Below are 14,411 nucleotides of genomic sequence, written 5' to 3'. Positions count from 1 at the left end.
CAGAAGAGCAAAATGCTTTGTTTGCGATACTTTTAGCGCAAAATTCCACCTAATTAAATAACAAGGCAACGAGTAGTAAAATACAACGATGTTCGATAAATATTTACTTGGTACAATTTGCATCAGTTGATAAACAAGTCCAGTTTTCGGTAAGTTTGCGTGAATGAATATTCATTTCGTATTTGCATTTTCATTGGGATTACATGAAAGTCGACAAAGTCATACAGTCGTACTACATGACTTTCTTATATTGCTCAAAGCAATCTACAACTAATGCTTTCCTTTAAAAACAGTAATAGTGCTCTTTATTTCTTGTGAAATTCTCCTAACCGAGGAAGATGTGTGCGCAACTTTCAATTTTACTGTCGTATCACATACAAGTCGTATGTTTAAGACAAATTCACTAACTGACCAACACATAGTGTATGTGTGTAGATAGACCAGAAGTTCAGAGCAGGTTCCTAAATAAACTGCGCTAATACATAAACAGTTGCAAATACGGCAATACAGCAAATACCGATATTCTTCACATTCTTATAAACTCGAGCTTACAAAATCTTCAAAATAATTGTCAACAATGCCAGCATCAACGAAAAGCGTTATAGTTATACACACAATTCATTATGCAGTTTGCACAAAAATGGCGCAAGCGCATTTAGGTATTTCCTCTAAGAATTGGAGCTAATGAGGGTAAAACGGGGGGATACAATGTTATAACTCATCAAATTGGGACACAGGATGTACGGTTATATATATATAAACTGTTATATATAAATAAATTGTTAGTTTAGAATGAAACAATTAAATAAATGTCTTAGTTAATGTGAGTTGAAGTTGATGTTAAATTCTCTTCTAATAATCGCTGAAAAATTGATAATAAATCTCAAAAAATCATTTAACATAAAATGAGCGTTGTTGCTAGACACCTCCGTTGTTGCTAAACACCAACAACGTGTTTTCCCACAACCGTGGGAAAGTGTAAATTATATTTGTAATCTAACAAGGATGCTCATCTCTTCAGTATAAATGATGATATAAGCGGTATACCATATGAAACATGTATATTTTTTAAAATTGTCGTTTAAATGAACAATAATATTTCTACCTAATATGACAAACCCAGCAGAAACTCTTCCCATACAGGCTATATACACAGTTATGGTTTCTGAAATATGATTTCCTTACGTCATCATTGGAATTGAATTGCGTCAAACTGACTTTGCAATATTTTGAGAGCAATGAGCTGCCTGAATTACTTATTACTTATTTCCAAAAGCAGACGAGTTGTTTTTTGTTATAGTAACTAACTAATTTGCAATTCTATATAGCTATCAAATAATTTTATGTTCTCGAACAAGTCATGGAGTTCATCTTATGAACAAAGAATGCAATATTGTCAAAAAAAAAAATACATACCCAATCGTATTTAGCTGTAGTAATAAAAAAAAATGATATAAATGTAGCTTTAAAATTTTGTAACACGCAAATAGTTAAACGTAGCACACCATAACCCATGACAAACAAAAGTTATCAAAATCTAGAACAAGCGCTACAATGCGTGTTTGCTCTTCCTATTTTAAAAATATAGCCACGTAAAGAATTTGACACATCTTTGTTGCCCAGCTATATAAAAACAATCAAAAAGAAAAATTTAACGTGGAATTTGCCAGCAGCAAATCAACAAAACTCTCGACGAGCCCTTTCGAATGAGCTATTGAAAATCGCCATATCTCAAATATTTTCCGTGATAGGAACTGCGCATGCGCAAAGGTATTTGTGCGTATTGTAGTAACGATAACCGGTTTGTTTGCTGCAAGCATTTAAGAAATAGCTCAACTGATCAAGACTGTTATTAATTTAAGATATTCACAACTATTAAACAGTTTTGAATGTTGAGTTTTGATTAATCATCTTCGATGTCTCAAAGTAATTTTACACATTTTATGTAAAGTATATTTACCGTTTGTTACAATTACCACATAATTCTTATATGATTGCTAATTCGCCGTAGACGCAGGCGTTTACCAGCTTCTCGTCGTAAAACATGGACGAAGCGGTGGATTATGAGACGAGAAGCGCAAGGCGCATTTAATAACCTCATAGTCCACCGCTTCGTCCATGTTTTACGAAAAGAAGAAGTTCATATGAGATTTATTGAGCATGCGCTGTGATGATAACACAAAAGCAATTTGCTTCAAGACGCCGCACACGGACAAATCGACAAAGCATTTCGCCACGCGTGGCAAAAAATATCAAACATGTTTGATATTTGCCAGTTCTGCCTGGAAAGGCAAAAGTCGTCGGAAACACTACGCGCACATGAGAGCAACTTGCTCGCGCCACTTGACACGAATGACATTTTGCTAAGCACATAGCTCTCGTGTGCGCCGGGCTTAAAGAATTTGACACATCTTTGTTGCCCAGCTATATAAAAAACAAACGAAAAGAAAAATTTACCGCGGAATTTGCCAACAGCAAATCAACAATTACATCTCAATTAAATAGCCATGTAACTTGGCATTTCGACAATTCATTCTACCTGTAAATTCTTCCCATTTCATATTACTCACAAAACATGATAAATTGATAATTCAGTAATGTCTACGTAAAAATATAATGTGCCGACGTAGGATCGTTTAATTGAGAGATATGATTAACAATGTAAATATTTACTTTTTAAGCAAGTTGGGAGAAGGATAGGCCAGCATGAACATTGTGCATGATATGAGAGAATAATTATGCTATGGGCCCACGCTTTCAGATTCTTCTTTATGATTTGAATTTTACAGTAACTTAAATAAGTGAAGCAAAAAATGGTTAAACAGTAAGAAATCTTAAGATTTTAAGTGCCAGTTTATAATTTAATAGCGACATAAAATACTTCAATATAAAACTGGTTGATTACAGAGTTTTGATGAGCCATCTTCAATGGTTCAGGGATGAATAAACATTGATTGTATAGTAAATAAGCAATTAAATGAGAGTACCTACTTATTGTACTGAAGTTGTGAACTAAAGTTGCGAAGTACTAGCAAACGCGAAAGGTCTATAAACCCTGTGGACATTTGGCAATGAATCTGTTCAGTAAGCAAGGAAAAGCTTTTGCAATTCTAATCCGTTTGAAGGCCCTCTATAAGTGTTATAATGCGATATACAGTAAATGTGGCACTAGAAGAGTATCGTAAATGGGGCGCTCTATGAGTGTTATAATGCAATTTACAGTAAATGTGGCACTAGAAGAGTATCGTTGGGTTTTAAATGCAGTAGTACCCTGCATACTGTGCCCTCGACGTCTGTTACCACTCGTAACAACTACAAGCGACTCATCAAAGAAATGCATACGGTTGCAATCAATCAATGAAATATTTGCTACGTAAGCTTCTAACTTCTCCATAACGTCCGGCCGTTCTATTTCTCGAGGAATTTGACTTATTGTCTTGTTAGAGTAACCAAGATCTTTTTTCGAAATTCTACTAATGGATGACCTGCTAGGTATGTTTGCTGGAAGGCAAACTTTGTTATTTTCTAGGTGTTGCTGAATCTCTTTAAATAGATGGTTTGTTAATTTTAGATATTCAGCGTATGCAATAGCGTCATCTGTACGCGTGGTTCGAACATCACGTTCGCCCTGGCGAGATGCAATAGAACCAGTGTCTACCCATAGATCTATTACATTTGATATAGTCTTATACGGTAGACTTAGTTGTTTCAAAATGTTTGTCAAACGCTGGTTATTTAACCACCTTTCAAGTATTTCATTTCTTACTTCTATCGCTAAAGCTTTTCCTTGCTTACTGAACGGTTTTATTGCCTAATGGCTACAGGATTTAAAGACCTTTCGCGTTTGCCAGTACTTTGCAACTTTAGTTCACAACTTCAGTACTCACACAACTTCAGTACTCACAACTTGTCAACTCAAGTTGACAAGTTCATATCGAATATTCCATATTTGGAAATGTAACCATTGATTGTATAGTAAATAAACAATTAAATGAGTGTACCTACATAATGATTACATATGAATGACATTCCGTTCAAATATATTCATAGTACTTATCAAAATATAGGATGTCTTTGAAGACTATTTTCCATCTCAATTGTGGTTAAAATCTTAAATTTTGAGGTTTATAAAACCATGCTATTGAAATTAGAGAGTATAAAAAGACTTTTCAGAACTCATTATTTATAAAAGCGAAGCTAAGTTGTGAATTTTAAGAGAGACAATATACATGGCATTGTACAAAATATCTTTGAGAAATCAGCTTGTAAAAACAAAAGAAATGGGTGAGCAATGCATGTTTATTAATGATGGAGAAAATGCATCAATTTAGTCTTCAAAAACTTACTTAATCATTATCTTGTAAATAAGACAGTTAAAGATACTTTCATTTGTGATGACAAATTTGTTTGATGACATAATTCTACGATTAATGAATTTATTTTGTTAATAATATAATTGAGTGATTTACTGAAACACAATACACCATAACCCAACATCCCTTGTATTTCTTCACGATAAAATAAATGCTTCATAAAATGAGCAGTTCACGTGTGCAACAATGAGCATTAGACGATGAATTTTCTGAAAAACAATCTTTGTCTTCTTTAGGTGTCTTTATCAGATTCAAATATACATGTATAATATGTGTGGTGTTCATGAGCAAGAATGTGCATTGTAAAACAGAGAACGAGACTACTAACAATAAACCAGGTACAAAAACAAATAATGATTTGAATCATGATGAAAAAAAGTTAACGTTAATATTCATTTTCTATAGTTTCAGTCCTCAAGGAAGAAGTTGTCTCAATTTATAATGAAAACTTCACTGACATTCCCAAGGACAGGGAGCCATATTATGTTAAGGTTCAACGATGTGTCATCGAAAAAGATAAAATTCCTATATGTTCATTATGTTAGCCCCAACCTATGACATTGACAGAAGTCGAGATTGTCGTTCCTGATTTAAAAAACTACACAAAGTTTTACAAATATGTTGTATATAATCACACTTCTTGTTACCTGGAAAAGAACTTAATAGCCCTGAAGTTTAATCTACACAAGAATCTATCTTCAAACGAAAGTAAGGACTTTTGTATTTAATTGAAATTTAAACTGAGATCTAAATTTGAAACGCTTTTCCCTTTGTGTTTACAGTTTACGACACAGAATTTACAACAAAAGTAAAATACAATCCACCAAACGTGAGAGCATGTAATGACTATTGCAAGCATCCTCAACCTCGTTTTCATCTGCACAGTGAATATACAAAGGTTGTTTTAAATTATCTCTTTATCCCATTCACTCAATGCTTGCCTGGTTGCAAAGCAACAAAAAACACAAAGAACATCACAACATGAATCCCAAATGGTTCAACCCCGTTGAAAGTCATTAAAGAACATAAATCTTGCAATCTCTTGAACAAAAAAGTCCAGGAGAGTACGCCTTATCGTAGCAGACGCAGTAATACAGGTAAAAAATTTTCAGTTATGATTGAAAAATTTAACCAAATAGCGTTATGTGTGTGTAATTAGATGTGCACAACTTTTGAGAAAAATTGCAAAATAATCATGTTTTACGATTTGCTTCATGAACTTATTTCCATAAAATTTCTCTACAGAAAGTCGACCCCTCGTGCTAAATAAAGGATCATTTGTTTACATCAAATCACCTAAAATGATGCTAGTTGCCTTCATTCTTTTGACTGTCCTCATCTCAATACTCATTCTGGACTGTAATCTGTGTCATCGTAAGAAAGGAATAATGTATTCTATGAAAAGTTGTGGAAAGAATGAAGAGTGTGAAGACTGCGTAAGAAGACAGCAGACTATGATAGAAATGGTTTAAGTATCAGTAGTTTTTGTGTCACATTTCTACTAAAAAGGAAGACATGAATGAATAAAGCATCTGAAACCAGGTCCCATCGGAAAATGTGGGGATTGGGCAGGCTGCAACCCCCTTTCAGTAATTTCCAAAATTGTTGTGAAAATTTAATAAGCCCAGCTTTTTCCCGAATCTTCTAGGAGAAAGTCACATACCGTAGAGTCTCGAAATAATAAGCTGCCCGGGCTATTTTAATTTTAAAAAGGTGGCTAATTTAATGATGCGGCTACTTTCAGTGCAAGGATATTTCGAGACTCTAAGATATTTGAATTTTCAGACTTCCCTCCCCCCCATTCTTAGTTAGAGCTTCCGACGGCGTCGAAAACAAGAAATGGCTGAACATTGTGTTGTGCGACAAGATGAATGACGTACAACTCATGACACTCCATGCAACGCTATTAAACTATATGGATTGTTTTCAGCAGAAACTGTGAGCGTAATATTCTAATAATTGGATAATATTCTAAAAGCTGTATAACATTTGCACTAATTTCTGCCAAGTCAACATTTATACTAGATATTTTTAATTAAATTAAATTTTCTTTTAGTGATATTAAACTGGAATTCATGATTATAGTGAATGTTATGAAAGTTGACGTGTTTTGAGAGCAGTAAAATGGGAAAGTTTTGTTGTTGCATATTCTAGAAACTTTTTGCTCATCTTGTGGGCATCCACTGAAGAAGGTTTTTAAAAGCCTTTTTTCCTCGTAAACCAGAATATTAAGAGCAAAAGAAATGATCAAAGCTGACTTTGCAATATTTTGAGAGAAATGAGCTGCCTGAATTACTTATTACAAGGTTAAATAGTTGGAATGTTATTAAACAAAAAGTATGATAGCACAACGCTATAACCAACAACTACAAAATATAACGACCTTATCTAACAACATTTGAGAAATTAACCTTCCACTCCTCTTCCTTGTAAACGATACAAGTCTACTCAAAAGCAGGGAGCCTTACACGCTACAAGTCCCGGGCTTGTGATCGGTATAGCAGAGTTAAAAGGTGGAAGGTTTATCATAGATTAATCAACTGAATATTCCTCCTCATTTTTTTGTTTTGAAGCATGTTGAACAGTTCATATGGACAAAGCTCGAATTCCATATTAAATATCAGTAACATAATCCGGTGTTAATGTTAGACAATACATCATTGCCTTTCAAGTGCACATACAGCTATTTTTAGTTTTTTATTCTCAAATAGATTTTGGATAAATAATACAAATGCCGTTTACAGAATTTGAATAACTTTTTTCGTTTTTGAGTTATCTTTCGGCAAAGATGCGAATAAAACCTGAATTTCAACGTTTTGTAAAAAATGTCGAGAGCTCTAATCCGTGGCATGGGACTTACTTGTGACGTCATTTAAGGAACACAGACTGACTGCCAAAACAACTTACACTGTTTATGCATGTAAACAAACACAAAAATGCCAGATCGATGTGTAGTTTTTGGTTGTTCTGACGTAGCCAGTTCGGAGAAAGGCATTTCACTTCATCGCATACCATTTTAACGACGAAAGAGCGAAGCTAAGCGTAGAAGAAAGCGATGGGTCAACTTTGTGAAAGCTACTCGCGATAAGTGGGTCCCCACAAAGAATTCCGCAGTTTGCTCGGAACACTTCACAAAAGATTCGTTTTCTCGGCAATTCGGCTCGCTTTCTGAATCAGAAAGTAATTTTTCACCTCGACTCATTCGAGATGAATTCGGAATCGTTGCTTACCCGAGCATTTATTCTCGAAAAGATGACAATGAACTTACAACAAGAGATCGCAGAATGGTGAGTACGTTAAAAATTATACATATGCATATAAACATTTTACCTGGAATTTGTGTGAGAGTATATTTCATAAATATATGTCATTTTACATGAAAAGAAAGTGGATGTCTGATAATAAAAGAGAGGTTGAATCAGAAAATATTCCAAGTACAAGTAGCGAACCTCAAGAGCAAATAGAAGAAACAACTTGTGGTGAGCCTGTATTAGAGAAGGTAAACTTATATAAAAATTACGCCACTGCTGTAAAGGTTAACGTAAATTATTGTTTTGTATATGTATTGCTGTTGTTTCTAATTTAGGAAGTACTGTAATGTATCAATCACCATGACAATGTTAAAATAGTGGTGATTGTTAAATAAATCAAAGTTAAACAGCTTATTTAATCAGTCACTACCTTGATGACACAAATAATGTGTGCCAGTATGTAATGTCATTGTATTTATTGATAGCTACTATTGAATTTCATAAATTGAGTTTTTTTCTTTTGTAGAGTGCTCAACAAAGACACCAACCTAAGAACAGAAAAAAAATTCATTGTGTTCTTCACCCAACTGTTTGAACTTTTTAAATTCTGCCCAATTTGCAAATCAGATGATGTTCTTGTTGAGATATTGCAAAATGATTCAATGGCAAAAGTGAAAGTTAGTTGTTCCAATCAAAAATGTGGAGCAGCCACAACATGGAATAGTCAACCAGTCATGACTGGGACTTCCATTCCTGCTGGAAATTTGCTATTGTCATTTGCTATTTTTACTGCTGGAACCTCTGCCACAAAGGTGATCAGAGTTCTAAAGCATGAAATGACATAAAAATGAAAGGCCATAAAAATATAATGAACTGTCCAAAAAACCGAAAGTAACCAGTTTTTTAGGACCTGGTGGTATGAGCCCAGTTAGTTGGGATTCAGTGAAGTGTGAATTGACTGCATGGAAAGAATAAAGAGAAAGGAATTGTAATTTTGTATGTTTTGTATAACAAGTATAAGTGTGAATCGAAGATGCAATATATCAAGAGTGGCTTAAATCATTCCACACTTTACTGAATCCCTACTAGCTGGGCTCATGCAAACAACTCCTAAAATGATATATAATGTTATGTTATTTTACAGATTGTCCTCTTCATACCCTGCAAACTGTTCATTTTTTTTAAATTAAAAGTTTTCGAATAACATGGTAAGCACAAGCTGGAAGTGGAATTCTTTTGTCTCAAAGAATGCCATGTACCATTCTTGTAAATTGTCTATATGCAGCAACTCGAAAAACCTGAAAAGGCATAATACACAAGGCCATTAAAACAGGTTGGAGTCCATAAAATACAAATTTTGCAAGTGTGCATTCATAGATAACCCAGACAGAAGCATTTAACTATTAATTCTAACAAACCTTTGCTCCAAGAATCCTTTATGATATCTAACTCCATCTCGTCTTTGGTAAAGATTGGCAGCTAAATTTAATGCCCATCGATTGAGGCAAATGGCATCAAATCCTTGATGCTCTGTTATGCATTTTGGCTGCCTTCCTAATTCGGATACCACCATATGATCTTGCATTTCAATCATGCAATTGGCAATTTCGTGGCAGCATCTACATTCTTTTGGATTAACTAAGAGAGGAACACGGCAGTTACCACAATTGCACCTACGAAAGTTATCTGTCAAAAGCTTCGGCAACAATAAATAAACAAATTTTCCAACTTTTCTTACCAAGAATCAAGAGGAACTTCATTTTGCATTCTGCGTTCGAGATCTTCTTTTTGTCTTTTCTTCTTCTGTCTCTCTAATATAGTTTTCTAACCACTCTTCATCTGCAAGTGGTTCGTTTTCATACGCTTCAGCTTGGCCATTCTCAAAATCGCCATCGGTGTTTCGGAGCGCATTTGATGACGATTGATCTTCGTCTTCTAAATCGAATTCCCGACTGTTCAATTCAATATTTTTCGCTGTTGTTGCTGTACTCGACTCAGAATCAGATGTGGACATGTTTCGTACATTTTTTATATTAATTTCAAAGCAATATATAAAGAATTGTTATTTCACACTATGTTGTTTTGTATGCAGCGCATTCATACGTTCCTTAAATGACGTCACAAACCTCTCGTTTTAAGTCCCCTCAGCGGCGCGGAAATTTCTCAAAAGCAAGCTAATTCAAACCGCAAAAAAAACTTTGTTTTTTCTTTTTTTACGAAATTTTTTTCGAAATCATATTTTCCACAGTCTAAACTTTTAAAATTTCAACGAATTTGGAAAGACTGTATGTACACTTTCAGTGAAAGCATCCCGCTTTCCACTGGAAAAGAATGAATCTAATATCGATGTTAAACATAGATTGTTACAAGCATCCCGCTTGCCGATATGTATAAGTATAATCACAAGGTTAAATAGTTGGAATGTTATTAAACAAAAAGAATGATAGCACAACGCTATAACCAACAACTACAAACATTTCTTTCATTAAATCATTCGACACCGCTTCCTTTAGTAGTAATTTAACACTTTTTTGTAAATATAATATCTTGTCTTCACATCCCATTTATTATTTGTCTGAAGAGGTCTTGAGTAAAGACGAAAACGTCACAATAAATTTAATTTTACAATTTTTCTGGTCTATTTCTATGGCTCTAATCACAACTTTATGTTGGGCATTAATTTTTATCACACAAATTGCTTTTGTGTTTTCCTCACAGCGCATGCTCAATAAATCTCATATCAAACCGAAATGGCGGCTTCCTCGAATGAGTTAAATTCTGTGTCATTTTCTGATTCCGATGAACAAGACGAAATAGCACTTTTATGCCTGTTGCTAATTCGTCGTAGACGCAGGCGTTTACCAGCTTCTTGTCGTAAAACATGGACGAAGCGGTGGATTATGAGACGAGAAGCGCAAGGCGCATTTAATAACCTCATAGTCCACCGCTTCGTCCATGTTTTACGACAAGAAGCAAGAAGTTGATATGAGATTTATTGAGCATGCGCTGTGATGATAACACAAAAGCAATTTGCTTCAAGACGCCGCACACGGACAAATCGACAAAGCATTTCGCCACGCGTGGCAAAAAATATCAAACATGTTTGATATTTGCCAGTTCTGCCTGGAAAGGCAAAAGTCGTCGGAAACAGTACGCGCACACGAGAGCAACTTGCTCACGCCACTTGACACGAATGACATTTTGCTAAGCACATAGCTCTCGTGTGCGCCGGGCTTAAAGAATTTGACACATCTTTGTTGCCCAGCTATATAAAAACAAACGAAAAGAAAAATTTACCGCGGAATTCGCCAGCAGCAAATCAACAATTACATCTCAATTAAATAGCTATGTAACTTGGCATTTCGACAATTCATTCTACTTGTAAATTCTTCCCATTTCATATTACTCACAAAACATGATAAATTGATAATTCAGTAATGTCTACGTAAAAATATAATGTGCCGACGTAGGATCGTTTAATTGAGAGATATGATTAACAATGTAAATATTTACTTTTTAAGCAAGTTGGGAGAAGGATAGGCCAGCATGAACATTGTGCATGATATGAGAGAATAATTATGCTATGGGCCCACGCTTTCAGATTCTTCTTTATGATTTGAATTTTACAGTAACTTAAATAAGTGAAGCAAAAAATGGTTAAACAGTAAGAAATCTTAAGATTTTAAGTGCCAGTTTATAATTTAATAGCGACATAAAATACTTCAATATAAAACTGGTTGATTACAGAGTTTTGATGAGCCATCTTCAATGGTTCAGGGATGAATAAACATTGATTGTATAGTAAATAAGCAATTAAATGAGAGTACCTACTTATTGTACTGAAGTTGTGAACTAAAGTTGCGAAGTACTAGCAAACGCGAAAGGTCTATAAACCCTGTGGACATTTGGCAATGAATCTGTTCAGTAAGCAAGGAAAAGCTTTTGCAATTCTAATCCGTTTGAAGGCCCTCTATAAGTGTTATAATGCGATATACAGTAAATGTGGCACTAGAAGAGTATCGTAAATGGGGCGCTCTATGAGTGTTATAATGCGATTTACAGTAAATGTGGCACTAGAAGAGTATCGTTGGGTTTTAAATGCAGTAGTACCCTGCATACTGTGCCCTCGACGTCTGTTGCCACTCGTAACAACTACAAGCGACTCATCAAAGAAATGCATACGGTTGCAATCAATCAATGAAATATTTGCTACGTAAGCTTCTAACTTCTCCATAACGTCCGGCCGTTCTATTTCTCGAGGAATTTGACTTATTATCTTGTTAGAGTAACCAAGATCTTTTTTCGAAATTCTACTAATGGATGACCTGCTAGGTATGTTTGCTGGAAGGCAAACTTTGTTATTTTCTAGGTGTTGCTGAATCTCTTTTGCGTAAATAGATGGTTTGTTAATTTTTAGATATTCAGCGTATGCAATAGCGTCATCTGTACGCGTGGTTCGAACATCACGTTCGCCCAGGCGAGATGCAATAGAACCAGTGTCTACCCATAGATCTATTATATTTGATATAGTCTTATACGGTAGACTTAGTTGTTTCAAAATGTTTGTCAAACGCTGGTTATTTAACCACCTTTCAAGTATTTCATTTCTTACTTCTATCGCTAAAGCTTTTCCTTGCTTACTGAACGGTTTTATTGCCTAATGGCTACAGGATTTAAAGACCTTTCGCGTTTGCCAGTACTTTGCAACTTTAGTTCACAACTTCAGTACTCAAGTACACAACTTCAGTACTCAAGTACACAACTTGTCAACTCAAGTTGACAAGTTCATATCGAATATTCCATATTTGGAAATGTAACCATTGATTGTATAGTAAATAAACAATTAAATGAGTGTACCTACATAATGATTACATATGAATGACATTCCGTTCAAATATATTCATAGTACTTATCAAAATATAGGATGTCTTTGAAGACTATTTTCCATCTCAATTGTGGTTAAAATCTTAAATTTTTGAGGTTTATAAAACCATGCTATTGAAATTAGAGAGTATAAAAAGACTTTTCAGAACTCATTATTTATAAAAGCGAAGCTAAGTTGTGAATTTTAAGAGAGACAATATACATGGCATTGTACAAAATATCTTTGAGAAATCAGCTTGTAAAAACAAAAGAAATGGGTGAGCAATGCATGTTTATTAATGATGGAGAAAATGCATCAATTTAGTCTTCAAAAACTTATTTAATCATTATCTTATAAAAAAGTTAAAGATACTTTCATTTGTGATGACAAATTTGTTTGATGACATAATTCTACGATTAATGAATTTATTTTGTCAAAATATAATTGAGTGATTTACTGAAACACAATACACCATAACCCAATATCCCTTGTATTTTTTCACGATAAAATAAATGCTTCATAAAATGAGCAGTTCACGTGTGCAACAATGAGCATTAGACGATGAATTTTCTGAAAAACAATCTGTGTCTTCTTTAGGTGTCTTTATCAGATTCAAATATACATGTATAATATGTGTGGTGTTCATGAGCAAGAATGTGCATTGTAAAACAGAGAACGAGACTACTAACAATAAACCAGGTACAAAAACAAATAATGATTTGAATCATGATGAAAATAAGTTAACGTTAATATTCATTTTCTATAGTGTCAGTCCTCAAGGAAGAAGTTGTCTCTATTTATAATGAAAACTTCACTGACATTCCCAAGGACAGGGAGCCATATTATGTTAAAGTTCAACGATGTGTCATCGAAAAAGATAAAATTCCTATATGTTCATTATGTTGGCCCCAACCTATGACATTGACAGAAGTCGAGATTGTCGTTCCTGATTTAAAAAACTACACAAAATTTTACAAATATATTGTATGTAATCACACTTCTTGTTACTGGGAAAACACCTTAACAGCTTTGAACTTTAATCTACACAAGACTCTATCTTCAAACGAAAGTAAGGACTTCTGTATTTAATTAAAATTTAAACTGAGATCTAAATTTGAAACGCTTTTCCTTTTGTGTTTACAGTTAACGAAACAGAATTTACAACAAAAGTAAAATACAATCCACTAAACGTGAGAACATGTAATGACTATTACAAGCATCTACAACCTCGTTTTCATCTGCACAGTGAATATTCAAAGGTTGTTTTAGATTATCTCTTTATCCCATTCACTCAATGCTTGCCTGGTTGCAAAGCAACAAACGACACAAACAACATCAAAACACAAACCCTAGATGGTTCAACCCTATATGAACTTGTCAGGAATCACTCATCGTGCAATTTTTTGGAATACAGAAGTCTATAAAAGTCCACCTTCTAATAGCACACGCAGTGATCCAGGTAAAAAATTTTCAATTATGATTGAAAAATTTAACCAAAAAGCGTACTGTGTGTAATTAGATGTGCACAACTTTGAGAAAAATTGCAAAATAATCATGTTTTACGATTTGCTTCATGATCTTATTTCCATAAAATTTCTCTACAGAAAGTCGACCCCAGGTGCTAAATAAAGGGTTATTTGTTTACATCACATCACCTAAATTGATGTTAGTTGCCTTCATTCTCTCGACTGTCCTTATCTCAATACTCGTTCTGGACTGTAATCTGTGTCATCGTAAGAAAGGAATAATGTATTCGATAAAGAGTTGTGGAAAGAATGAAGAGTGTGAAGACTGCGTAAGAAGACAGCAAACTATGATAGAAATGGTTTAAGTATCAGTAGTTTTTGTGTCACATTTCCGCTATAAAGGAAGACATGAATGAATAAAGCATCTGAAACCAGGCCCATCGGAAGCTGTGGGGTT

General features: G+C 34.3%; 2 protein-coding genes and 3 long non-coding RNA genes across 5 annotated transcripts in view; 4 read left to right on the top strand and 1 right to left on the bottom strand.

The window, feature by feature from the left end:
• Positions 1-4,890: 4,890 nt before the first annotated feature.
• Positions 4,891-5,342, top strand: LOC124435619. Its single transcript, XR_006945095.1, has 2 exons — positions 4,891-5,081; positions 5,156-5,342. It is a non-coding gene; the product is annotated as an uncharacterized LOC124435619 (long non-coding RNA).
• A 2,360-nt stretch (positions 5,343-7,702) lies between these two features.
• LOC124435617 lies at positions 7,703-8,821 on the top strand. The gene is made up of 2 exons (XR_006945093.1): positions 7,703-7,872; positions 8,151-8,821. It is a non-coding gene; the product is annotated as an uncharacterized LOC124435617 (long non-coding RNA).
• LOC124435585 lies at positions 7,922-9,407 on the bottom strand. The gene is made up of 3 exons (XM_046985594.1): positions 9,363-9,407; positions 9,043-9,262; positions 7,922-8,172 (listed from the first exon to the last, which is right to left on the bottom strand). The coding sequence occupies exons 1-3, from the start codon at positions 9,382-9,384 to the stop codon at positions 8,100-8,102; spliced, it is 315 nt and encodes a 104-aa protein (XP_046841550.1). The 5' UTR covers positions 9,385-9,407; the 3' UTR covers positions 7,922-8,099.
• A 3,724-nt stretch (positions 9,408-13,131) lies between these two features.
• LOC124435555 overlaps positions 13,132-14,411 on the top strand; it is a 34,032-nt gene continuing 32,752 nt past the window's right edge. Inside the window, exons 1-2 of the mRNA XM_046985549.1 lie at positions 13,132-13,187; positions 13,255-13,557. Coding sequence (XP_046841505.1) covers positions 13,133-13,187; positions 13,255-13,557 — 358 coding nt within the window. The 5' untranslated portion in view covers position 13,132. The remainder of the gene's footprint in view (positions 13,188-13,254; positions 13,558-14,411) is intronic.
• LOC124435613 lies at positions 13,912-14,346 on the top strand. The gene is made up of 2 exons (XR_006945089.1): positions 13,912-13,947; positions 14,093-14,346. It is a non-coding gene; the product is annotated as an uncharacterized LOC124435613 (long non-coding RNA).

The sequence above is a fragment of the Xenia sp. Carnegie-2017 genome, unplaced genomic scaffold (genome assembly GCF_021976095.1).
Source record: "Xenia sp. Carnegie-2017 unplaced genomic scaffold, XeniaSp_v1 HiC_scaffold_14, whole genome shotgun sequence".
In the NCBI taxonomy this organism is placed as follows: domain Eukaryota; kingdom Metazoa; phylum Cnidaria; class Anthozoa; order Malacalcyonacea; family Xeniidae; genus Xenia; species Xenia sp. Carnegie-2017.
This window is presented reverse-complemented; position numbering and strand designations above follow the sequence as displayed.

What these genes read in the sequence shown, in the direction of transcription:
- LOC124435585 (XM_046985594.1), bottom strand. Translation starts at nt 9,384, where the DNA reads ATGAAGTTCCTCTTGATTCTTG. An exon ending in GAAGTTCCTCTTGATTCTTG is followed by an intron (nt 9,263 to 9,362) that starts GTAAGAAAAGTT and finishes TTCCTCTCTTAG; the next exon opens with TTAATCCAAAAGAATGTAGA. An exon ending in AAAGGATTCTTGGAGCAAAG is followed by an intron (nt 8,173 to 9,042) that starts GTTTGTTAGAAT and finishes TTCTGTTCTTAG; the next exon opens with GTTGGTGTCTTTGTTGAGCA.